Source organism: Salmo salar, chromosome ssa01 (assembly GCF_905237065.1).
Source record: "Salmo salar chromosome ssa01, Ssal_v3.1, whole genome shotgun sequence".
Classification (NCBI taxonomy): domain Eukaryota; kingdom Metazoa; phylum Chordata; class Actinopteri; order Salmoniformes; family Salmonidae; genus Salmo; species Salmo salar.
In genome coordinates this window covers 130,459,538-130,484,443 of record NC_059442.1, presented here as the reverse complement: position 1 = coordinate 130,484,443, position 24,906 = coordinate 130,459,538, and the positions used below count along the sequence as shown (strand labels likewise).

Below are 24,906 nucleotides of genomic sequence, written 5' to 3'. Positions count from 1 at the left end.
AAAAAAAGGGTGTAAAGCCTTTATTAAAGCAATGAAAAGCTTAAAGAAAAACAGCTGAATCTGTGAAATTGCTTTATCCAACATTTTGTCGTTGCATGAGGCTTGGTGCACACGGAATCAGTAAGCTATTAAGCCAAAACACTCAAACAGGCAACAGAAGCTAGATCTGCCTTACTTCTGTAGATATACATGGTTGGCTTATAAAGCCAGGCACATTTAACAGTCGGAAAATTAGGTCTATAATCAATAGCCTTAGACAATAAGGCAAGGGCTGTTTCCTCGTCTCAGCTGCTGCTGCCTCCGCCGCAATGTTCTCAATCCCCATATACAGGTTAACTGCTATTATGCACATAGCAACATTGGGAAAAGAGCCAATTCTACAGGGCACTAAAGATAATGTTTCAGAACCGTTGACAGCGACTGTATCCAACACTGGAGAAAGCGCATGTTATAAAATAATATTTGATTTATTAGCGTTGCGCCATTATTTTTACAGCCTATCGACCAATCAACGGACCAGTCGACGAAATGGGGTCAGCCCTGATCCGGATGTATATTAACAATAGGACATAAAGGTGGCGGTATTGGTTAGGGTGAGGTTGCTTGTGTGCGGACGTACCGACAGACTAGTTCTCCGTCCATGGCATCTTGTTCATCTGTGGAGGCGAAGGACACTCTTCCTCCAATGACCGCCCCGATTATATACACCAACCACGTTAACCTTCCTGTAGAGACATAATTATATACACCAACCACGTTAACCTTCCTGTAGAGACATAATTATATACACCAACCACGTTAACCTTCCTGTAGAGACATAATTATATAGGCCAACCACGTTAACCTTCCTGTAGAGACATAATTATATACGCCAACCACGTTAACCTTCCTGTAGAGACATAATTATATACGCCAACCACGTTAACCTTCCTGTAGAGACATAATTATATACGCCAACCACGTTAACCTTCCTGTAGAGACATAATTATATACGCCAACCACGTTAACCTTCCTGTAGAGACATAATTATATACGCCAACCACGTTAACCTTCCTGTAGAGACATAATTATATACGCCAACCACGTTAACCTTCCTGTAGAGACATAATTATATACGCCAACCACGTTAACCTTCCTGTAGAGACATAATTATATACGCCAACCACGTTAACCTTCCTGTAGAGACATAATTATATACGCCAACCACGTTAACCTTCCTGTAGAGACATAATTATATACGCCAACCACGTTAACCTTCCTGTAGAGACATAATTATATACGCCAACCACGTTAACCTTCCTGTAGAGACATAATTATATACGCCAACCACGTTAACCTTCCTGTAGAGACATAATTATATACGCCAACCACGTTAACCTTCCTGTAGAGACATAATTATATACGCCAACCACGTTAACCTTCCTGTAGAGACATAATTATATACGCCAACCACGTTAACCTTCCTGTAGAGACATAATTATATACGCCAACCACGTTAACCTTCCTGTAGAGACATAATTATATACGCCAACCACGTTAACCTTCCTGTAGAGACATAATTATATACGCCAACCACGTTAACCTTCCTGTAGAGACATAATTATATACGCCAACCACGTTAACCTTCCTGTAGAGACATAATTATATACGCCAACCACGTTAACCTTCCTGTAGAGACATAATTATATACGCCAACCACGTTAACCTTCCTGTAGAGACATAATTATATACGCCAACCACGTTAACCTTCCTGTAGAGACATAATTATATACGCCAACCACGTTAACCTTCCTGTAGAGACATAATTATATACGCCAACCACGTTAACCTTCCTGTAGAGACATAATTATATACGCCAACCACGTTAACCTTCCTGTAGAGACATAATTATATACGCCAACCACGTTAACCTTCCTGTAGAGACATAATTATATACACCAACCACGTTAACCTTCCTGTAGAGACATAATTATATACACCAACCACGTTAACCTTCCTGTAGAGACATAATTATATACACCAACCACGTTAACCTTCCTGTAGAGACATAATTATATACACCAACCACGTTAACCTTCCTGTAGAGACATAATTATATACACCAACCACGTTAACCTTCCTGTAGAGACATAATTATATACACCAACCACGTTAACCTTCCTGTAGAGACATAATTATATACACCAACCACGTTAACCTTCCTGTAGAGACATAATTATATACACCAACCACGTTAACCTTCCTGTAGAGACATAATTATATACACCAACCACGTTAACCTTCCTGTAGAGACATAATTATATACACCAACCACGTTAACCTTCCTGTAGAGACATAATTATATACACCAACCACGTTAACCTTCCTGTAGAGACATAATTATATACACCAACCAAGTTAACCTTCCTGTAGAGACATAATTATATACACCAACCACGTTAACCTTCCTGTAGAGACATAATTATATACACCAACCACGTTAACCTTCCTGTAGAGACATAATTATATACACCAACCACGTTAACCTTCCTGTAGAGACATAATTATATACACCAACCACGTTAACCTTCCTGTAGAAACATAATTATATACACCAACCACGTTAACCTTCCTGTAGAAACATAATTATATACACCAACCACGTTAACCTTCCTGTAGAGACATAATTATATACACCAACCATGTTAACCTTCCTGTAGAGACATAATTATATACACCAACCACGTTAACCTTCCTGTAGAGACATAATTATATACACCAACCACGTTAACCTTCCTGTAGAGACATAATTATATACACCAACCACGTTAACCTTCCTGTAGAGACATAATTATATACACCAACCACGTTAACCTTCCTGTAGAGACATAATTATATACACCAACCACGTTAACCTTCCTGTAGAGACATAATTATATACACCAACCACGTTAACCTTCCTGTAGAGACATAATTATATACACCAACCACGTTAACCTTCCTGTAGAGACATAATTATATACACCAACCACGTTAACCTTCCTGTAGAGACATAATTATATACACCAACCACGTTAACCTTCCTGTAGAGACATAATTATATACACCAACCACGTTAACCTTCCTGTAGAGACATAATTATATACACCAACCACGTTAACCTTCCTGTAGAGACATAATTATATACACCAACCATGTTAACCTTCCTGTAGAGACATAATTATATACACCAACCACGTTAACCTTCCTGTAGAGACATAATTATATACACCAACCACGTTAACCTTCCTGTAGAGACATAATTATATACACCAACCACGTTAACCTTCCTGTAGAGACATAATTATATACACCAACCAAGTTAACCTTCCTGTAGAGACATAATTATATACACCAACCACGTTAACCTTCCTGTAGAGACATAATTATATACACCAACCACGTTAACCTTCCTGTAGAGACATAATTATATACACCAACCATGTTAACCTTCCTGTAGAGACATAATTATATACACCAACCATGTTAACCTTCCTGTAGAGACATAATTATATACACCAACCACGTTAACCTTCCTGTAGAAACATAATTATATACACCAACCACGTTAACCTTCCTGTAGAGACATAATTATATACACCAACAGCAACCTGCCTGGTAACAAAAACATGTGTTTGTTTAAAGCGCTATTTTGTCACATATTTCTTTGATTGATTGAAAGGGACTCACCCTCCTGGACAGTGATGTCGATGGTACTAGAGTTGGTAGACTGCAGTAGTTCCTGGTAGGTCTGTGCTGATTGGTCAAAAAGCTGGACCAATAGGGCACATGTCTTCTCGTATTCACAGCGACCGATGGTGGAGAGCTGGTCTAACTGCTGCTGGACTAAACCTGCGTCATCTAGAGGGTCCTCAAGCCCATCCCTAACACACACACACACACACACACACACACACACACACACACACACGTGAAAATGGTTTCAAAGTTCCACAATTTGACCTGTGAGTGTGAGACAGTTACCTGAGGATGATGCAGACAGACTCAAGGCGTGAGGTGATGTAGGCCTTGGTGACTTCAGGTGTGTATGTCTCTAGCAGGTGAGGCTCGGTGGCTTTAACATAAGGGACCGACGCTGCCAGGCGCTGCCACAGGCTCAACAGGTAGTGGACAGAGTTAGGGGCAAACTCCCAGTGCTGAAACACACACAATATAAAAAGGTTAACATACAACAATGACAATCTTTTTCTGATATACCAATAAGGAGGAAAAAGGTTTCAGCAGAACATTAACCCTTGCATCTAACATACCATCCCACCCCACAAGTTCCATGACTAAGGCATAGGAGCCCACACACACATACAGTACCTGTAAACTGGTGACAGTAAAGTTGGCTATAAGCCTAATGACTTCTGGGTAGTTTTCTACTTTGACCAGCTCTCCTAGCTGGTAGTTACTCTTCAGCCGCGCCAACAGACGACAAAACTCATGGTAGTTGTTAGGGTCTGAGAGGCTCTGGAACACAAGCACAGCAGCGCTGGTTGAGGCATATGATGTGGTATCGGAGAGATACGGTTCAGCAAGAAAAATAACCCAAAAAGCAAGGATGGATCTGAAGGGAGAACATCATTTTACACCGCACAGGGTCATGTAGCCTAGTGGTTAGAGCGTTGGACTAGTAACCGAAAGGTTGGAAGATCGAATCCCCGAGCTGACCAGGTAAAAATATGTCTTTCTGCCCCTGAACCCACTGTTCCTAGGCTGTCATTGAAAATAAGAATTTGTTAACTGACTTGCCTAGCTAAATAACGGTTAAATATTTTTTTTTAAATGTAACACGCAACAGTGTGTGTGTAATACCTGTGGGTTCTCTAGTATCCTCTTGACTCCGTCCACCAGGTGAGAGAGGAACTTGGCTCGCTCTGCGTTGTTGAACAGAGACCTCCGCACCGACGCTATCTGGACTAGACACGACAACACCTACACACACACCATTAAACACTACACCCATTATGTTCTGAAGTGAATATACCAGACACACATTCATCTTTACTCACCAACGGGGACAGGGAGGGAGGGATGGAATGATACAAATCAAAAAAGAGCTGGAGAGTGGAGGAATCCAAAAACGCTGTGAGAGAAAGAGAGACAGATTAGGTTACTACACAGTAATGGGTGGCACAGCACAGCTATTTTACAGAATTGGCAGAAGGTGTCACCTGATCTCCAGGAGGTGGGGATCTGAACAGTGCAGAGGTCATCAGAGGACTCGTCTGTGGACGTTCCGATGAAGTCATAGTTCAGACAGTTGTGGCTGAGCTTCAGCAGCTGCATCAGCAGACCATGCTGACTCTCATCATTCAGGTTCAGGTTCTTACCCGACGCCTACACACACACACACACGTTTAGGTCCCAAGAACGACTGGAAATGTCAATACGTTACTATAATCTCTGACACACAGGCTGCTGCTGCTGCTGCTGCTACGACTATTGCTACTGCCACCACCACTAAACACACACCTGTTTGAGGAGATTGCAGGACAGGGTGAATATGTCGAAGAGGGACGAGTCTCTGAACGACGACGCAATCTTCCTGTGTTTGGTCAGTGGGTGGCTGGTGTCTGCCTGTACACACAAACACAGATTTAACTCACACACACCCCAAACACCACTTTCAAAAACACATACAACACCACTTTAAATGAGAGGAAAGAAGGGGAAATAAGAGTAGATCATTTCCCCCAACATCGGACACCCCCCTAACATCGGACACCCCCTAACATCTGGATGATTAAATCACCTCAAGTTCAACATTTAAACGGCCTGGAAAATAATAGTACGTTTTGCGACGAAAGACACCATTCTAGCTAGCTGACCACCGATTTCCATTGCAGTTTATGCAAGTTAGATTTTGAGAGTTTTCAAAAAAAGTAACACACATTTTGTGGGACACACTGTATATTGTAAAATTTGACTGCGCGACAGACGACACATTTAATATCAAACTTTTTACCTAAATTATTCACACTCATGTATATGTGAATATTAAACTGTTATCTACTTTCTCAAAACATAAGATTAATCTGTAAAACAAATAATGGAGATATTATTTGGTTACAACACTGAAGAAGACGTTGGTGAAGAACCATTAAGAGTCTACAGGAGGCCACACTATGCAATGGAAAGTTGACAGGCAAGCCATTTTTTTTTTTGCCGGAAGGCTAGCCAACTATCTAGTAAACACTTCGGATACGAGGTTGGTGTCTCTTTTAACAAAATTAAAACAGACAGATCTTGTAATTGAACAAAATAGTATGGTGGCCAATAACTGGGGACTGTATGCCGATAATACGGGACGTTTTTTTTTTTGCTAAACCGCTTTTCAAAAAAGCTGATAGTAGTAGTATTTCCACTGAAATGTCAAACAAGCTAATTGATAACCTGTTAGCTAACATTTTTACTACACCAACGATCACAAAACATGAATGGCTTGATCACAAGACACCTTCAGTGTTAATAGATTTCTTAAACGCTGCTGAATATGCCAATAACACGAGGTGCTACGCTAGAGATGTGGAGGAGAGGAAAGAGGGAGACGTAGTGTACCTGGTTGATCTCATTGGTCAGTTGGGATAGGATGGTGACGCCTATGATGCAGTGTTCTACACTGTCCTGCTGACAGACAGACAGAGATACAGGCAGATTCGATCAGCTCACTTCCTGTTTCAAGAAAACACATTCTATTGGCTACACAGACACACACGGTTGTACCTGTAGGAAGCGTGTGACGTCCGCGATGACGTTTCTGAAGACATAGTCGTCTTTCTGACAGTCGAACCAGCCAAGCTTGGTGATCCTGGAGGAGACAAACACAAGGAGAGAATTACTCACAGGGACGAGAGAGGGATGAGGAAGAGAGAGGACGAGAGGGGAGCGAAGAGACGTTTACCTGGAGTACAGCTGGATCAGAGCCTGGGTAACAAACTCGGCCAACTTCGGCCGCGTCGCCAGATAGTTCAGCACATAGTTCCCTGCACACACACACACAGATATCAGCCTTATGGACTGACTTGTAGAGCATGAATATAGACTGGTGGGATGTGTGTGAGTGAGTCTTACGGATGTCAATGCGCTGCTCCAAAGGAAGAGGGTTGCTTGTACGCGATACCAGTTTAGACAGACAGGTAGCTGCAAGGAGTTGAGAGTAGGAAGACTGGAGAGAGAAAGAGAGAGAGGAATATGGGGATACAGGCATAGACAGGAGACACCGCAACATCAGCGGAGCTTTTTTTTGATCAAGTAATAATGTAATATCAACAGTTTATTGATATAGCGTCAGTGTGTGTACTACTCACGCTGCCTCTCTCCAGTAGTAGCTGACACTTGCTGAGACAGTCGGGGCTGTTAGTGAACTCCACCAGAGCTTTCTCTGCCTGCAGCCTCACCCCGGTCTCTGTTGTCTCGTACAGCTGCTTACACAGGATCTCTAACTGGGCTAGGCTCTACACACACACACACACACACACACACACACACACACACACACACACACACACACACACACACGAGAGAAACATGAAGTGAGTAGAGCACCAAAAGCGTCCCTTGTCGAGCGCCAGGAGACGGGCGTATAGGTGTAAACAGGTGTATTGGGCTGTGTTCAGTACGGCACAACGATGTAGAACGTTCAGACAGAAATAAGTCAAGACCACAGCCCATTTTACACAGCAGACATGCCTCGCTCTCATTTTTACAACGAGGAGAAAGTTAACCAAAATAAACATTCAGTAGCACCCTATTGAACGTGCCCCTCCTTAGATAGAAACACAGGGGCTAGACAGACAGAGAGACAGGTGTAGTAGTGGTTAAAGGGGCTGGGTGGGACTAGTCGCCAGATAGTGTGTTGTACTGGGGTAATGGTTAGTTAACTTACTAACATACCAACTAAACCCATCCACTTAACTGACACTAAATCCACCAGTAACATTGCTGCCGAGTATTCACCTCAGCTACCATCAGTAACACCATTGTTGTAAAGAACTATTTACCCAATCATGCACCTCCCAGCTAGCCTGACCGACACCATATTGTTTAAAGGACTAGTCAGCAGAATCCCAAATAGTGTAATGCTAGCTGCTGATATAGTACAGTATGTACTAGTATAGATAGGGTGGGAGCCACATGGCTGGGGAGAAGGACTGCCACACATAGATAAGAGCTCAATACCCCAACACTACTGCTGAAACACACACACACACTAATATGGCTCCTACGAATACACAGTCCTGATGCTGTGTAGTACATAGCTGGCTAAGGGATGTGGACTACCTAGATGTCATACCAGGTTCCTGAGAACCGTGTCAAGATCTAATGGTCTGAGCAGGCCAAAATAGAATGTGTGTGTCTAGAGCGTGCAGTGTGTGTGTGTGTGTGTGTGTGTGTGTGTGTGTGTGTGTGTGTGTGTGTGTGTGTGTGTGTGTGTCGTGCATGATGACTTCGCAATAAGAGACAGTTACATCACACGGTCAGGCATCCTGACCAGAAAGCGCATCCCTCAGTGCGAATGCACCTGCAGTAATTATTGATAAGCTATCTATCTATCTATCTATCCGGGTCTCTCACGAGCCCGCTAAGCTAAAGTTACCTAAATACTGACACCGCGGATCTCTAAATTGTGTATTTCTATGCACAGAATTAACATGGGAGGGGCGATGACAATTTAATCAACACATAGGTAGCTACATGTCCGACTTAGCTATCAACAAAATGATTAGCCAGATACTGTTGCATCAGCAGTGTAGCTGGCTAAGTTAAGTAGTCACCGACAGCTTGAGGTTACTACAAACACAAAAAGGAGCTATGGACAGCATGAGGCAGATATACACAAAGACTTTGTCATTTCAACAGAAACACTGTAGAAAGCACAGCAAATGTGCTTTACAGCATTAAACACTGACTCCATTGTGGGTAAAATTATGAAAAATACTTAACTAATTGGAAGCCTCTGGTAAAAATTATTTTAACATAATGCATTTCTTTTCAGTAATAGCTTTTGCCTACTGTAGATTAAAATGATCTGTTCCAGGCAACAATCTCATGCTGTCGGGTGAGACATGAAGCTCAGACTATTTTAGTAAAGTGGGTGTAAAGTGGAATAACATTGACTTGCTTATAAGTATCTTTATTGCTAGCCAACTTTGAATTATTGCATGTTTTCTAACCTAACCTAACTAGCTAGCTATCTGGCTAACGTTGCCACAAGCCATTTCGGTCTCCACTAAATTGCTCGGCAATATCTTGCTGTGCCACCTAGGAAAACATCACCCATATAATAAATGTTGTGATGATGATAGGCTTCGCTGTACAACAGCGTAATGCATTAGGGCGTCCACTCACAGTGCTCAAAATCACATTCAGATTATTGCAATTCATCGTAATAGAATAGAAATTAGCCTGTAGAGTTTTTATAATATAAAGTATGCCAACATGACTTGCTTTTCAATAAAACCTAACATTGTCCGTTGCGTCTTCATCCCTGGTATAAATCATAAACTAATATCATTTAAAAACATTTAGCCTTGAAGAACAAGTTGCCTACACAGTAATAAAACAATGTCAAAATATATCTGTAAAATATAATTTGCGAATGACCTGTCCTATAGGCTATTTGCATGAACATTTTAATAAATAACAAAACACGTTTTCAAATACAATCTAGTCCTCTCCAATTTCATTTGCCTAGACATGAACATTTTAATTAGGCCTAATAAATAGTCCACTCTAGAGTCACAACATGAAGATATTATAAAACTGACGTTGGACAATCAAATTCAATATGTAAATAAACAATTTGTTAAGACTGGGTCATTGAAAAAAATCTTATTTTACAATGCTCATGTGAAACAAAGACAGAGCCATGTATTCATGAAAGCACTTGTTTCCAAAGTTCAAATGATACCTCTTTTTACACTTCTACTGGGTGATGTTAAATTTATTGTAATTTGAACCATCATGGGGTCTTGACTCTGTCATATATGTGGCTTACTGATAACTCTGTTTCCTACTATAGGCAGTTGGCTGCAAAACGAACTCACCGATGTTTCGTTTCCAAGTGCTGCTGAATAAGCGCAACTGAAATGAACCAATTGCGCATGATACACATCATTACTCTACTCAAACCATTCCAAATCTTTATACTATACATGACACAGGGGCAGCATATGCTGATCTTGCCTAGGGCGGCAGCAGAACTGCTAGGACCGGGCCTGACCAACACAATCATTTGCCTCTAATTTACTTGCGTTTGCGGTGGACCTTGGCCTGCTCAAAGGTAGTCGCTGCTGTTGGGAAGTGAAAACTGTCCAACTCCTTGGAGCACCTTGCAGCCTTGTTACTAAGTCCTCAAGAAGGCGTGATCTTGACTCTGGTGTTTACTCTGTTTTGGAGAAAGAATCCCCTCTCAGCAGGTACACTGGAAACAGGGATAATCAACAAAATCTTTGCCAATTTTGGAGCACATCAACTGGTATTTCCATCTCCCAGACAATTTGGCTGGAAACTATTTTATTTACAAACTGTTCATTTGATAAAAAAATTTTTTAGGTCAAAAGCAGGCATTTCCCGCTAACAGAAACCCTGGCACCTGATTTGAATAATTAGCTGGTTGATCAGCTGCATCAAGTTAGTTACAACTGGGGATGAGTGGAAAAAAAACTACAGGAGAATAGCTCTCCAGGAACAGGGTTGGAGAGCCCTGGTGTAGGCTATAGCAATGTTTTATCTTGCTGTCTTATTTTAATTTGTCCAATGGCTCAATTGATTTCATAAACTATATTGGATATATGCTGTAGGTTCAAATCAACCCAAGATGATGAACACTGAAGATGGAACAAGGTGCATGACAAGGTGGCCCAGAGGAAGCCAGCTGTTCTCAACCACTACATTGCCCCATTACTTCCAAGAGCTCACAGAGTTTGAATGAAGACCTCTTGTGAGGTACATGTACACACACAACATGGCATGTCCCTTGTCATGGGTCTTTTTACCCACAGTGCTGTAATTCTATTGATTTATTTTTCTATGCTTGTCCTAGGGGTGAGAAGAGCTGACAAATCCAAACTGAGGATGATTGTTCCGGAGCCCCATGAGGAACACCTGACACTGCGCTGACTTCTCTCTTCTGCCCAAAAGGTCCCGTTGTGCGTTTCACTGCCTCTTACCCCAAATCGAGTTGCCTCTGATAAAATTGGGAACAATCCTAGATCTAACTCCATCTCCCCCCTTGTCTCTCTCACCACAGCACACCCCAAATATAGTTTTTTTAATTAGTGTGGTAATGATGCTCTTATTTGGTTACATGTGTTAACTGTTGTTACTTCTATTGCCAATTCTGTTGTTAATTTGCTGTTACCAATTTGAATAAATGCATGTACAAATGTATTGTTTGTCTTACATTTAGATTAAGACACCAGATTTGCTAGCGTAATACTGCAATTTTATTTACAGCAAAGATGTAATACATTTCATAGTACTATTTTCTTTACTGTAAAATATTACAGCATCTCTAAATGTACAGCAGGGTTGAGAAGAAAAAAAAAAAGTTTTTATTTAACTAGACAAATCAGTATAATGCTGTACATTTACAGGTTAACGTTTTTCAATGTAGTTAATGTATTCATTGCCTGAGGTGACAGCTGTAAGTGCTACCTAATGTCAATGGTACAAGGTGTCTGCATGACAGCTCGACATAGCCAGCTACAAGCTAGTTATGTAGAATTGGCTGGAAAGCTGGCTAACGTTAGTTGTGCAAGGTAAATGGAGCATAGCATCAGCAAATCCGCTAACATGTCAGATAGCTAGCTAACTATGCGTGTCAGTTTCGCAATGGAACATCGTTTTGTTTGCATAATGTGCACGGTGTGGTTTAAGTAGCCAACTAACAACAATGCACGAGCTGTCGAGTTAGCTACATTCCAGCTCACAGCGTGTAAAAACTCAATGATATTTCGAAAGGGGTAGCGCGGGAGAAATGTATTGTGCTGATTGTAAGCTAGCAACAGCTAACTCGTTCGCTAACCAATAGCACAACATTGAGGTCTGACCAAGCAAGCCAATCATAATCCAACAATTACATTTGCACGTTAGATACATTTTAGTTCAGAGCGGCGAATGCGGTCTTGAGTTGCTAACCATTTAGTGCTAGCTAACAACTTAGCTAGCGTTACTGTAGCAAGTTAGCCCCCCTCCATCTTCTCCTAGTTAGCAGATAGGCCTACCCATTGAACATATCTGTTGAAGGGCTTGTTTGGCGTTACTTCCTTAAATAGGCACGAGATAAAACACAATAACTAGCTGGTACAAGCGACACAATCGCCCAGTTGAAACCGTCCTCTTTCATAAACATAAATGTGTTGTTCTGTCCGCATCTCTAGGTAGTTCGCTAGCTAAACGGCGAAAGTTAACGTTACACGATGACAGGCCACAAGTCAACACTGCAGCCCGCATCCTATACATATATCCCACACAACCAGTACGGCGACTGCTTAATTGATGCATTCCCTCTATATATCAAATAACGTATCTACATATATATTACAGCTCATTCAAATAGTTATTGTGGATTTATATACTACAAAAACATAAAGCTGTGGTTACCTGCACATGATCCGCCATTTTGCTCCATTCATGCTCCTCTCTCACTCCCCCTAACAAAGTGCATGCGCGCAGATTTTCACATTCAGTAAGCATTTACGCTCGCGACTCGCGCAATCGTTACGAAAGTTGCCCGGTGCAACTTTACAGAATTTTAAAATCCGTAAAATAAAATACCGCTCACATAAAGCAAACCCCGCTCTTTGTTTACATGGCTCTTAAAGGGAAACTGCTTAATTCCGCTATTTTCTGTTCTGAAATTAGTTTAATCAAACACTATAGAAAGGTTTATGAGTGTGGCACTGCATGCTAAACAGTAGTTAAATACGGTTACATATATGGTCTTCCAGTCCCATGTGTCTGCTTTGGGGATTGGGGACATACATGTTGTAAACCTTTGCTTCCTTTAATAATGCTTTGGTTCACAGTCTAGATGAACCCATTGAGCCAACAGAAGTCTTCAGGTCTCATATGGTTACACATCATGGAAGGCTGTTTTCAAACTACCTTTACACTTCACCCCATTTTGACCTAATTATTCTTGCACATATCCAGCCGAGTTACAGGCCCAATGTGACTGACAGGATTTGAACTTGGGTCTCCAGGTTCCAAAAAAAGCACATAAACCCCTAAACCAAAACCTGTGCATTCACTCAGGGAACCATTGGGGAGCCAAAACAAGTCCTCAGGTCTCAGCTAACATTACTCAAGTCATCACCTCTGTTACACTTTTACATTATCACAGATGGACCAGTAGGCCTAAAAGACCATTCTGAGTGAGGTCATGCCAGTGCCATTCTCATGAATATGGATTTCCAGGACAGTTCCATGTTTTACCACCAGATGACACCCCCCTCTAACAGTCTATGGTTGAATCGTTTGGTTGAAAAAAGTAATAAAAAGTGCCTGCTTTATGACTACAGGATAATATATTGTAAATGTCATCATGTCTCAATGGGAAGGTCTGCTGGTGAGATGAGAGGTATACCCTGGTGTTGTCCAGTCACAGTCTGACCTAACCTGTCTGCAGCAGGACACTGGCTGGGGAGGGAGAGAGATCAAATCAAATCGTATTTGTCACATGCACAGAATACAATAGGTGTAGACCTTACTGTGAAATGCTTACTTACAACCCCTTAAACAATAATACAGTTCAAGAAATAGAGTTAAGAAAATATTTACTAAATAAAGTAGAAAATAAAATAATTTATTATTGGCATCCAGATTAGTATTCTGCTCCTTGAAAGCACCAGTTCCAGACTTTAGCTGGAACTGGTGCGGATGTATAAATATATAAATAAAATAAATAAAAATATGGGGATGAGGTAGTTGGATGGGCTATTTACAGATGGGCTGTGTACAGGTGCAATGATCTGTAAGCTGCTCTGATAACTGATGCTTAAAGTTAGTGAGGGAGATATGAGTCTCCAGCTTCAGTGATTTTTGCAATTTGTTCCAGTCATTGGCAGCAGAGAACTGGAAGAAAAGGCGGCCAAATGAGGAATTGGCTTTGGGGGTGACCAGTGAAATATACCTGCTGGAACGCATGCTACGGGTGGGTGCTGCTATGGTGACCAGTGAGCTGAAATAAGGCGGGGCTTTACCTAGCAAAGACTTATAGATGACCTGGAGCCAGTGTGTTTGGCGACGAATATGAAGCAAGGGCCAGCCAACGAGAGCATACAGGTCACAGTGGTGGGTAGTATATGGGGCTTTGGTGACGAAACGGATGGCACTGTGATAGTAGAGTGTTGGAAGTTATTTTGTAAATGACATCGCCGAAGTCAAGGATCGGTAAGATAGTCAGTTTTACGAGGGTATGTTTGGCAGCATGAATGAAGGATGATTTGTTGCGAAATAGGAAGCCGATTCTAGATTTAATTTTGTATCGGAGATGCTTAATATGAGTCTGGAAGGAGAGTTTACAGTCTAACCAGACACCTAGGTATTTGTAGTTGTCGACATATTCTAAGTCAGAATCGTCCAGAGTAGTGATGCTAGGCGGGCGGGCGGGTGCGGGCAGCAATCGGTTGAAGAGCATGCATTTAGTTTTACTTGCATTTAGGAGCAGTTGGAGGCCGTGGAAAGAGAGTTGTATGGCATTGAAGCTTACCTCGAGGTTTGTTAACATAGTGTCCAAAGAAGGGCCAGAAGTATACAGAATGGTGTCGTCTGTGTAGAGGTGGATCAGAGAATCACCAGCCGCAAGAGAGGTATCATTGATGTATACAGAGAAAAGAGTCGGCCCGAGAATTGAACCCTGTGGCACCCCCATAGAGACTGCCAGAGGTCCGGACTACAGGACCTCCGATTTGACACACTGAACTCTATCTGAGAAGTAGTTGGTGAACCAGGCGAGGCAGTCATTTGAGAAACCAAGGCTGTTGAGTCTGCCAATAAGAATGCGGTGATTGACAGAGTCTAAAGCCTTGGCAAGGTCGATGAATACGGCTGCACAGTATTATCTTTTGTTGATGGCGGTTATGATGTCGTTTAGGACCTTGAGCGTGGCTGAGGTGCACCCATGACCAGCTCGGAAACCAGATTGCATAGCGGAGAAGGTACGGTGGGATTCGAAATAGTCGGTGATCTGTTTGTTAACTTGGCTTTCGGAGACCTTAGAAAGGCATGGTAGGATAGATATAGGTCTGTAAAAGTTTGGGTCTAGAGTGTCTCCCCCTTTGAAAAGGGGGATGACCGCGGCAGCTTTCCAATCTTTGGGGATCTCAGATGATACGAAAGAGAGGTTGAACAGGCTAGTAATAGGGGTTGCAACAATTGTGGCAGATAATTTTAGAAAGAGAGGGTCCAGATTGTCTAGCCCGGCTGATTTGTAGGGTTCCAGATTTTGCAGCTATTTCAGAACATCAGCTATCAGGATTTGGGTGAAGGAGAAATGGGAGAGGCTTGGGCAAGTTGCTGTGGGGGGGGGGGTGCAGAGCTGTTGACCGGGGTAGGGGTAGCCAGGTGGAAAGCATGGCCAGCCGTAGAGAAATGCTTTTTGAAATTCTCAATTATCGTAGATTTATCAGTGGTGACAGTGTTTCCTAGCCTCAGTGCAGTGGGCAGCTGGGAGGAGGTGCTCCTATTCTCCATGGACTTTACAGTGTCCCAGAACATTTTGGAGTTTGTGCTACAAGATACACATTTCTGTTTGAAAAAGCTAGCCTTTGCTTTCCAACTGCCTGTGTATATTGTTCCTTACTTCCCTGAAAAGTTGCATATCGCGGGGGCTATTCGATGCTAATGCAGAACGCTACAGGATGTTTTTGTGCTGGCCAAGGGCAGTCAGGTCTGGAGTGAACCAAGGGCTATATCTGTTCCTGGTTCTACATTTTTTGAATGGGGCATGCTTATTTAAGATGGTGAGGAATGCACTTTTAAAGAGCAACCAGGCATCCTCTACTGATGGGATGAGGTCAATATCCTTCCAGGATACCCGGGTCAGGTTGATTAGAAAGGCCTGCTCACTGAAGTGTTTTAGGGAGCGTTTGACAGTGATGAGGGATGGTCGTTTGACCGTGGACCCATTACGGACGCAGGCAATGAGGCAGTGATCTCTGAGATCCTGGTTGAAGACAGCCGAGGTGTATTTAGAGGGCAGGTTGGTCAGGGTGATATCTATGAGGGTGCCCGAGTTTAGGGATTTGGGGTTGTACCTGGTAGGTTCTACAGAAAGTATTCATACCCCTTGACTTTTTCCACATTTTGTTAGGTGGCAGCCTTATTCTAAAATTGATTAGATAGTTTTTTTTCTTAATCATCTACACACAATACCCATAATGACATAATTGCTAATTTATTTTTCAAAAACAAATGAAATATTATATTTGCAAAAGCATTCAGACCTTTTACTCAGTACTTTGTTGAAGCACCTTTGGCAGCGATTACAGCCTTGAGTCTTCTTGGGTAGGACGCTACACTCTTGGCACACCTGTATTTGGGGAGTTTCTCCCATTCTTCTCTGCAGATCCTCTCAAGCTCTGTCAGGTTGGATGGGGAGCTTCGCTGCACTGCTATTTGCAGGTCTCCCGAAAGATTGTTAGATTGGGTTCAAGTACGGGCTCTGGCTGGGCCACTCAAGGACATTCAGAGACTTGTCCTGAAGCCACTCCTGCATTGTCTTGGCTGTGTGCTTAGGGTTGTTCTCCTGTTGGAAGGTGAAACTTCGCCCAAGTCTGAGTTCCTGAGCGGTGTGGAGCAGGTTTTCATTAAGGATCTCTCTGTACTTTGCTCCGTTCATCTATGCCTCGATCCTTACTGGTCTACCAGTCCCTGCCTCTATAAAACATCCCCACAACATGATGCTGCCACCACCATGCTTCACCGTAGGGATGGTGGCAGGTTTCCTCGAGACGTGAAGCTTAGCATTCAAGCGAAAGAGTTCAATTTTGGTTTCATTAGACCAGAGAATCTTGCTTCTCATGGTCTTCGAGTCCTTTAGGTACCTTTTGGCAAACTCCAAGCGGGCTGTCATGTGCCTTTTACTGAGGAGTGGCTTCTGTCTGTCCACTCTACCATGAAGGCCTGTTTGGTGGAGTGCTGCAGAGATGGTTGTCCTTCTGGAAGGTTCTCCCATCTCCACAGTAGAACTCTAGAGCTCTGTCAGAGTGACCATTTGGGTTCTTGGTCATCTCGCTGACCAAGGCCCTTCTCCCCCGATTGCTCAGTTTGTCCGGGCAGACAGATCTAGGAAGAGTCTTTGTGGTTCCAAACTTTTTCAATTTAAGAATGATGGAGGCCACTGTGTTCTAGGGGAACTTCAATGCTGCAGAAATGTTTTGGTACCCTTCCCCAGATCTGTGCTTCGACACAATCCTGCCTCGGAGCTCTACGGACAATTCCTTCGACCTTATGGCTTGGTTTTGCTCTGATAACTGTGGGCCTTATATAGTGTTGTGAAAATACTTAAACAAGGGCACTCGATGTCAATATTAAATTGCAGTGAAGATTCGTTCAATCAGTGACTTGCACGAACACAGAAATTGGTTTATAGAAAAGCACAAACAGAGCACAGAAACTGGTTATTAGAAAAGCACAAACATAAAAATGGCCATCACATTCCATCCTCTTATCACTTGTGTGATAATAATCATAACATTTCAATGTAAGCATTTAGATTTTAGCTTGCATATCATATTTCTATTTAAGTAAGGGAAATCATCACATAAAACCAGACACTTCATCATTTCAAACCCTTCATTCTTGGTTGTACAATCCAATTAGTATGCTAATATTATCATCATAATAAAGGTTATACTTTTATTAACAGGAGTGAATTGATAAAAAATACACACACACATACACAGCATGTTAAATATCACAATTTAGACAAACTAAGAAATAAACACACGCTGCAGCCCATTTTGCAACTTGGGATCCCCAACTTCCAAACAGGAATTCCAACCAAGTTGCAGGCATCCACTCTGGTTGTGGGGAATTATTCTTAGCAACAGTGGCAATGTATTCAGCGAGATCAGTCATATCAGAAGAGTAATCTGGAACAAAAGTACAACATTCATCGCCAATGATTGCACAAGTGCCCCCTTGACCTGCCAAAAGATAGTCAAGAGCCTCTCTGTTTTGCAGAGCCAATTTACTTTTTTTTTTTAGCATTGACAATTTTCTCTATGTCTCTAGATATCTTCCGAATTTGGTCTAGGGCACATGCATATTGACTTTCACAGGGATGAGATAAAACACATGTTATAACAGTTTCACACCAACATTGATAAGAATGAGATTGGTGCAAGGTTATCCCAAGCTACAATCTAGTGTCTCTCCTCACATTTTAGGGGCATAGCTCTGTCTCAAGAAGCCTCGCATTTCCAAATCATAATTATAACTATTGATAAATTATCCACCCCAAATTTAGAATGACAGTCCTTAGAGCTTCACATTGGTTCTATCACTTTAATTTAAGACCCTCAACTTAGCACACACCGACACATCGATACTGGCAGAATATACATTTACATTGACATACAGTATATTCAAAAATGTCCTATACCGGAGCTTGAGAAATGACATTACTAAGCTGTTCCCGATGGTACTACGTCAGGACATGGAAATCGATTCTATTGTAGTTCATGTGGGTTTTAATGACATTATGACGGCAGCTCTGAACAGTTGAAACTGGATTTTAAAGAGCTGATTGACTCTCTGCTAGACACTAACAAAAGACCCATCATATTAGGCTCTGTGCCCTCTGAATCGTGGCATTGAATGCTTTAGCAGGTTTATTTCTCTTCACAACTGGCTTCGTGATTATTGCAGCTCAATGAGTGTAACTTTTGTTAACAATTTCGATACCTTTTGGAAACAAAACATGTTTTATAAGGAGGACGGGATCCACCCAAATACTTTGGGTTCCTGGATCCTTTCACAGCATTATTGGTTTTCTCTCAACCACCCCCTTCCTGCTGGCACTCATCTTTCTGGCATTTCTTCATGTTCTTCTTCAGATAGTGTTTCAGTTCGCCCTAGAATGTTGAAGGCTATTTTGTAAATGACATCACCGAAGTCGAGGATCGGTAGGATAGTCAGTTTTACGGGGGTATGTTTGGCAGCATGAGTGAAGGAGGCTTTGTTGCGAAATAGGAAGCCGATTCTAGATTTAATTTTGGATTGGAAATGCTTAATATGAGTCTGGAAGGAGAGTTTACAGCCTAGCCAGACACATAGGTATTTTTAGTTGTCCACATATTCTAAGTCAGTACTGTCCAGAGTACTGATGCTAGTCGGTCAGGCGTGCGGGTGCGGGCAGCGATAGGTTGAAGAGCATGCATTTAGTTTTACTAGCATTTAAGAGCAGTTGGAGGCCATGGAAAGAGTGTTGTATGGCATTGAAGCTCGTTTGGAGGTTTGTTAACACAGTGTCCAAAGAAGGGCCAGATGTATACAGAATGGTGTCATCTGCGTAGAGGTGGATCAAGGAATCACCCGCAGCAAGAGCAATATCGTTGATCGTCCATCACGCCGACACAATGTCTGTGCTCACTTGGGCATGGTTACTGACTGAGAAAAAGTGTATATAATCAATTATCTCATTAGAAGAATAAAATCACATTGCTATCTTCACAAAAGTACTCTCATACTTAATCATATATTTTATACAACATTTAGATGTAAACTTGATAAATAGAACATGTCCACTTTCAGAGTTACAGTTATTTCGTTATACCATCCTTAATGACATCACAAAATAATAAATAATATGACATGATTATTCTTTAGACACCCACTAATCATTCCAAACATTTGGATGTCAGGAATAATGTTCTAATGTTTACCTTTTTTTAGAAAAAGTTTTTGGCAACAAGAGTCTCTCTGTAGCAAAGGAGATTTCAGTCTTCCAATACTAGAGACCAAAAGGAGTCCTTTTCTGCAAACTATGACCGGGTGTTAAGAGTCATAAAACTGGCCCAACTCCCCCCTCTCCACTCCTGTGGGAGATGGGGAGGGGTGAGGTCTGGCTATCTGTCAGCCATTTGCCAAGCTGATCTGGCACCTTTGATCCTCACCAAGGAGAGAGAGTCATGACAATGTCACTCTATATATTTATTTCAAATTTCTGTGGGATATTCACTTTCTGCTTCACACTTATTAAATGTCCAATATTTTAAGAGTAACATGTAATGCTTTGGAGGGATCAATTGGTATTAACTGGGCTGGCACTGTCTATCAGTCCACCGTAGATGGCATGCTCTGCCCATGATAAGTCTCTACCAAGCACGTAAAACAGTTGAGTAGGTGAATACAGAAAATCCTTGGCTCTATTTAACAGGGAATGGGGTTTATTTCAAAATGTATTACCAGGGTGGAAGAAATCTCATAAGCGTTTGTAGATTTATTGGTTTGGGGTAAGTCAAGTCCCGTACAATGCTTTAACCTTATCTTTCTCAAATGATCCATAAAGGGGCCACTCTGAACATTCCTCAGAATACTTTTACACTGCTTACGTACATCTACATGTGCAAGTTGTATATTATTATTATTTTTCTATTGTTACTTCATCAGATCTCTAGTAACCCATTATACTCAATAGTATGTTACTTTTTCTCAAGTAACCCATTATACATTTGTGTTACATCACAAATTCCTCCTCTACACCAGTGTTCTATTCATACAGGGGTTTAAATCTTCGCTCTAGTGTTCTATTTAACAGCATATTCGGAAATAGTACTTCAATTCTTTCATATCTTAACATTCACTTTTCCTAATATAACTTCCATACTTAGGTATTCAGATCCACACCACTCATATAAAACAACACCCCGTGCTCAGTAACACCACATGCTATTATTAGTAGTCTCAGACTACGATGGGCAGTGGTGGACGGAACCCTTAGATAACGTTATAGATTTTTTTTTAACTCAGCCACACAGAACTGGAAAACTCAGCTCACACTTCACTCCACATTCACACTGGAGCTAGTCCCCTGACAGCTCTCTTAGCACGTCCTTTCCACACTGACACAACCATACACAACTTTCACATCCACATTCACTTAGTACTATTCCCAAACACACTCGGCAATCTCCCTTATTATCCCATGTGCATCTTCAACAATTCTTTGTTGTTACTTCCTATGCACCATATGTATCTTCACTATACATATAGAATAGCACGTAGTACACATTATGCTATTCTCTACCAGTGACTGCAGACCACAAAGACACTTCTCTTATTAATGCCTATAAACAGCTGTCAGCAGGGCATGGTATCGGTACTTTCCCTCGCTCTAGTCTTCTCTCTAAGACTAGCTCTAGTCTTCTTCTGTCATATGTATCTTCAACGGTTCTTCTATAGTCTCTATAGTCGCCATAGTCTCTACAGTATCCATGGTCCCTGGGCATCCATAGTCCCTATAGCATCACAGTCCCTATAGCATCCATAGTATCTATGGTCCCTACAGCATCATAGTCCCTACAGCCACCATAGTCCCTCAGCATCCATAGTATCAATAGTTTATATCGTAATAAATGCTATGGTCTCTATAGACTTTATAGTCTTGCCTCTTCCCATACATATAGAATAACACTTTGTGCTATTACTTAAGACTAGTGGTACCCTCCTTCTACATCTTTATGTTTAGTTTTATTGGTTTTATTATATTTGTATTTTACATTTTTTATACAAATTCATTTAAATTGACTTACTGAAATCAGTTGTCGTCCCTCAATTGTTTTGCGGATGATGTGTCTCCTCCTGGGCAGCTCACAGTAAGGGTCTGGTCTGGGCGGGAATTTCCCTCACGCTTCTTAAAGAGCACCCCGAAGTCAATATTAAATTAATCATTGTTCACTGTCAGCGCGCTGGAGAGGTTCCAAAAAACTTGATGCACCATAGTGAACGTCTGTCAGGAGCCCTAACAGGGCAGTCCCGTTAGTTCCATTATCTACTAACAAGTTATATTTGCATGATTTAGCTTATTCATCATTCAGAATTAATGTTTGCTTCATTCATGTGACGACCAATACTGGGTCATGCACGTGACAGACCAATACCTCACAACGCTTCTTTTCTCTAAGCTGAGACCTGGAAAACTGAGATATCCCTTTCTCTAAACAAGGTTCTGGGCGTACTACCAAACTGCAGATGCTGATAGTGAGGATTCGTTCAATCAGTCACTTGCATGAACACAGAAATTGGTTTATAGAAAGCACAAACAGAACACAGAAATTGGTTATTAGAAAAGTACAAACATAAAATGTCCATCACAATAGACGTGTGTGCCTTTCCAAATCATGTCCAATCAATTGAATTTACCACAGGTGGATTCCAATCAAGTTGTAGAAACATCTTAAGGATGATCAATGATTGCTGAGGATTTTTATTGATTTAATCGATTTTAGAACAAGGCTGTAACGTAACAACATTTTGAAAAGGTCAAGGGGACTCAATACTTTCTGAAGGCACAGTATATGAACATATAAAATAGATGACGAGGAAATAATCTCTCTTTCTCACCATCCCTTTCTCGCTGTTGCCGTTAAGGGTTTGTTTATACTCCAAACATCAACAAACAGATTGTGATGTGGTATGGTCATTTTAGGGACTAATGGCCTGGGTGGGGGTTATTTTAGGATTGATGGACATACAGTATTGGTAATCCCCCATAATCCTTCAATGCTCCCTCTGTCCACTGAGGAGAGAGAGGTTTTTAATACCCCTACAGGACCACTATCTATGTCTCTCCCCTCTTCTAAGGGATATTTCGACATTTACTGGGATGGGGGGGCTGGTCCAAAATAGGGGAGGGCTGTGTAACTTTTTTTTGCTTTGGTGAGGGTAGTGCGTTTTGTCCCTGATTAACATTCGCCATTTTGCAGGTTTGACTATATAATGTCTTCCATATAGCCACATTTCCTAATTCGCTTGCATGCTCCTCCCCTATCAAGGTGTTTTGGTACTTCCCTTATGCACTACGCTTTTCCACATAATTACTATACCACAGGTCAATATACCCAGCTAGCACATTTGGTTCCTTGGAAGTTGTGGGAACATACAGTAACAGTCAAAAGTTTGGACACACCTTCTCATTCCAGGGTTTTTCTTAATCTTTACTATTTTCTACATTGTAGAATAATAGTGAAGACATCAAAACTATGAAATAACACATATGGAATCATGTAGTAACCAAAAAAGTATTAAACAAGTCAAAATATATTTTATATTTGAGATTCCTCAAAGTAGCCACCCTTTGCCTTGATGACAGCTTTGCACACTCTTGGCATTCTCTCAACCAGCTTCATGAGGTAGTCACCTGGAACGCATTTCAAATACCAGGTGTGCCTTCTTAAAAATTAATTTGTGGAATTTCTTTCCTTCTTAATGTGTTTGAGCCAATCATTTGTGTTACAAGGTAGGGTTGGTATACAGAAGATAGCCCTCTGCCTGTCTCCAACCTCTCTCAACTCTACAGTAGTGGCCTTGTCCCGCTGGTCCTGACCCCGCTCTCCCTCTGACACTCTCTCCCACTGTCACTTGTCCCCTTTTCCTCTCCCCCTCTCCCCCTGTCACCATTTCCCTATGGTCCCCCCCCCTTCGGCAACTGTCTTGCTGTAGCTAGTCCCCTGTGGTGATGCAACAGAAGCATGTCCTTGCCTCTCCTCTAACCTCAGTGAAATGATTTGCCTCTCTGTCCCCCTCAACCTCTGTTATAGGATTTTAAGCCGCTATGAGACTTTTTTATCTGACTGCTGTTGTAAGTTGTTTAGCTGGTGGATGGTGGGTCAGCTCAGGGCAATACAGTACAGTAGGATGAGGTGGAACAAGTCTGTATAGGAGAGTGGTTGCATTATTCTCATCTGGGGTTATCGTTTTTGTTCCTCCATGCATGGCCTTCCTTCACTTAGAGTCTGTATAAGAACATTAGTCAGCAGCTTTGAGCTGTTCTTAGTGGCGCTAGAGGCCACCTGAAGAAACGTTTGGTGTGTGTGTTTTAGCTGAGGAGCTGCTGAGCGTAGGAGGGTTGCGGTGTGAGTGGGCAATGCTGGGGATCTCTGGAACACTTTATCATGTCTATCCATATTATACACTCTATTCTAGGTGGTTCCTTTTTTCTCATGAAATGTTTTTTGTTTGAATGAATCCTAAAGAAGGAAAATAGTATGAATTAAGTAAGTATTATGTAATAACACAATTACAACATATACATATAGCAAAATAAATTCAAAGTAAGTATTCTGCTAAACTCTGTTGTACTGTACTGTGTGTGTTATCCCACTTTTGGTCGCTTCAGCAGTCTGTTTGGAAACGAGTCCAAAAAAAGTTAACCATCCCTCTCTTTATCCCTCCCTCCCTCCCTCCCTCCCTCCCTCCCTCCCTCCCTCCCTCCCTCCCTCCCTCCCTCCCGCTGGGTATTTACAATATCACATAACTATACTGGCATCTGGTAATGCAAAGGGAGACATACATACACAAACACACACACAGAGACTAAAGCATAGGAACATCTGTTTTTTTCTCTCAAGCTGGCTGGCAGTTTCAAAGCAAACAACTACATTTTGAAATCAACCGTTGATCTGCATATGCTTTTTGTCAAATTCTGATCTGAAATCAGGACTATACCACCCTGCGCCAGCAGCCTTCCACCCTGCATCCCACTGCTGGCTTGCCTCTGAAGCTAGGGTTGGTCCTGGCCGGTCCCTGGATGGGAGAACAGATACTGCTGGAAGTGGTGCTGGAGGTCCACTAGTGGGCACTCTTCCCTCTGGTCTAAGGAGACCCCAATGCAGTGAAGGGGACATTGCCCTGCGTAGGGTGCCGTCT

General features: G+C 41.9%; 1 protein-coding gene and 2 long non-coding RNA genes across 6 annotated transcripts in view; 1 reads left to right on the top strand and 2 right to left on the bottom strand.

The window, feature by feature from the left end:
- Positions 1-12,788, bottom strand: part of LOC106563280 (exportin-7) — a 33,939-nt gene extending 21,151 nt beyond the window's left edge. For 2 of the 4 annotated variants that reach the window (XM_045689061.1, XM_045689066.1), the window contains exons 1-14: positions 12,634-12,788; positions 7,335-7,481; positions 7,099-7,192; positions 6,929-7,010; positions 6,751-6,835; positions 6,586-6,654; positions 5,500-5,604; positions 5,199-5,364; positions 5,037-5,110; positions 4,840-4,959; positions 4,348-4,494; positions 4,003-4,175; positions 3,709-3,902; positions 620-725 (exon numbers count right to left, since the gene is read on the bottom strand). In XM_045689061.1, the coding sequence (XP_045545017.1) occupies positions 620-725; positions 3,709-3,902; positions 4,003-4,175; positions 4,348-4,494; positions 4,840-4,959; positions 5,037-5,110; positions 5,199-5,364; positions 5,500-5,604; positions 6,586-6,654; positions 6,751-6,835; positions 6,929-7,010; positions 7,099-7,192; positions 7,335-7,481; positions 12,634-12,726 (1,655 nt within the window). In that variant the 5' untranslated portion in view covers positions 12,727-12,788. The remainder of the gene's footprint in view (positions 1-619; positions 726-3,708; positions 3,903-4,002; positions 4,176-4,347; positions 4,495-4,839; positions 4,960-5,036; positions 5,111-5,198; positions 5,365-5,499; positions 5,605-6,585; positions 6,655-6,750; positions 6,836-6,928; positions 7,011-7,098; positions 7,193-7,334; positions 7,482-12,633) is intronic. The other 2 variants (XM_045689064.1, XM_045689070.1) reach the window with 1 other exon arrangement.
- Positions 10,063-11,378, top strand: LOC106563401 (uncharacterized). Its single transcript, XR_001319248.2, has 3 exons — positions 10,063-10,445; positions 10,830-10,974; positions 11,072-11,378. It is a non-coding gene; the product is annotated as an uncharacterized lncRNA (long non-coding RNA).
- Positions 12,789-17,605: 4,817 nt separating the features above from the next.
- On the bottom strand, positions 17,606-22,104 carry LOC123725551 (uncharacterized). The gene is made up of 2 exons (XR_006758068.1): positions 21,792-22,104; positions 17,606-19,647 (listed from the first exon to the last, which is right to left on the bottom strand). It is a non-coding gene; the product is annotated as an uncharacterized lncRNA (long non-coding RNA).
- Positions 22,105-24,906: the final 2,802 nt, after the last annotated feature.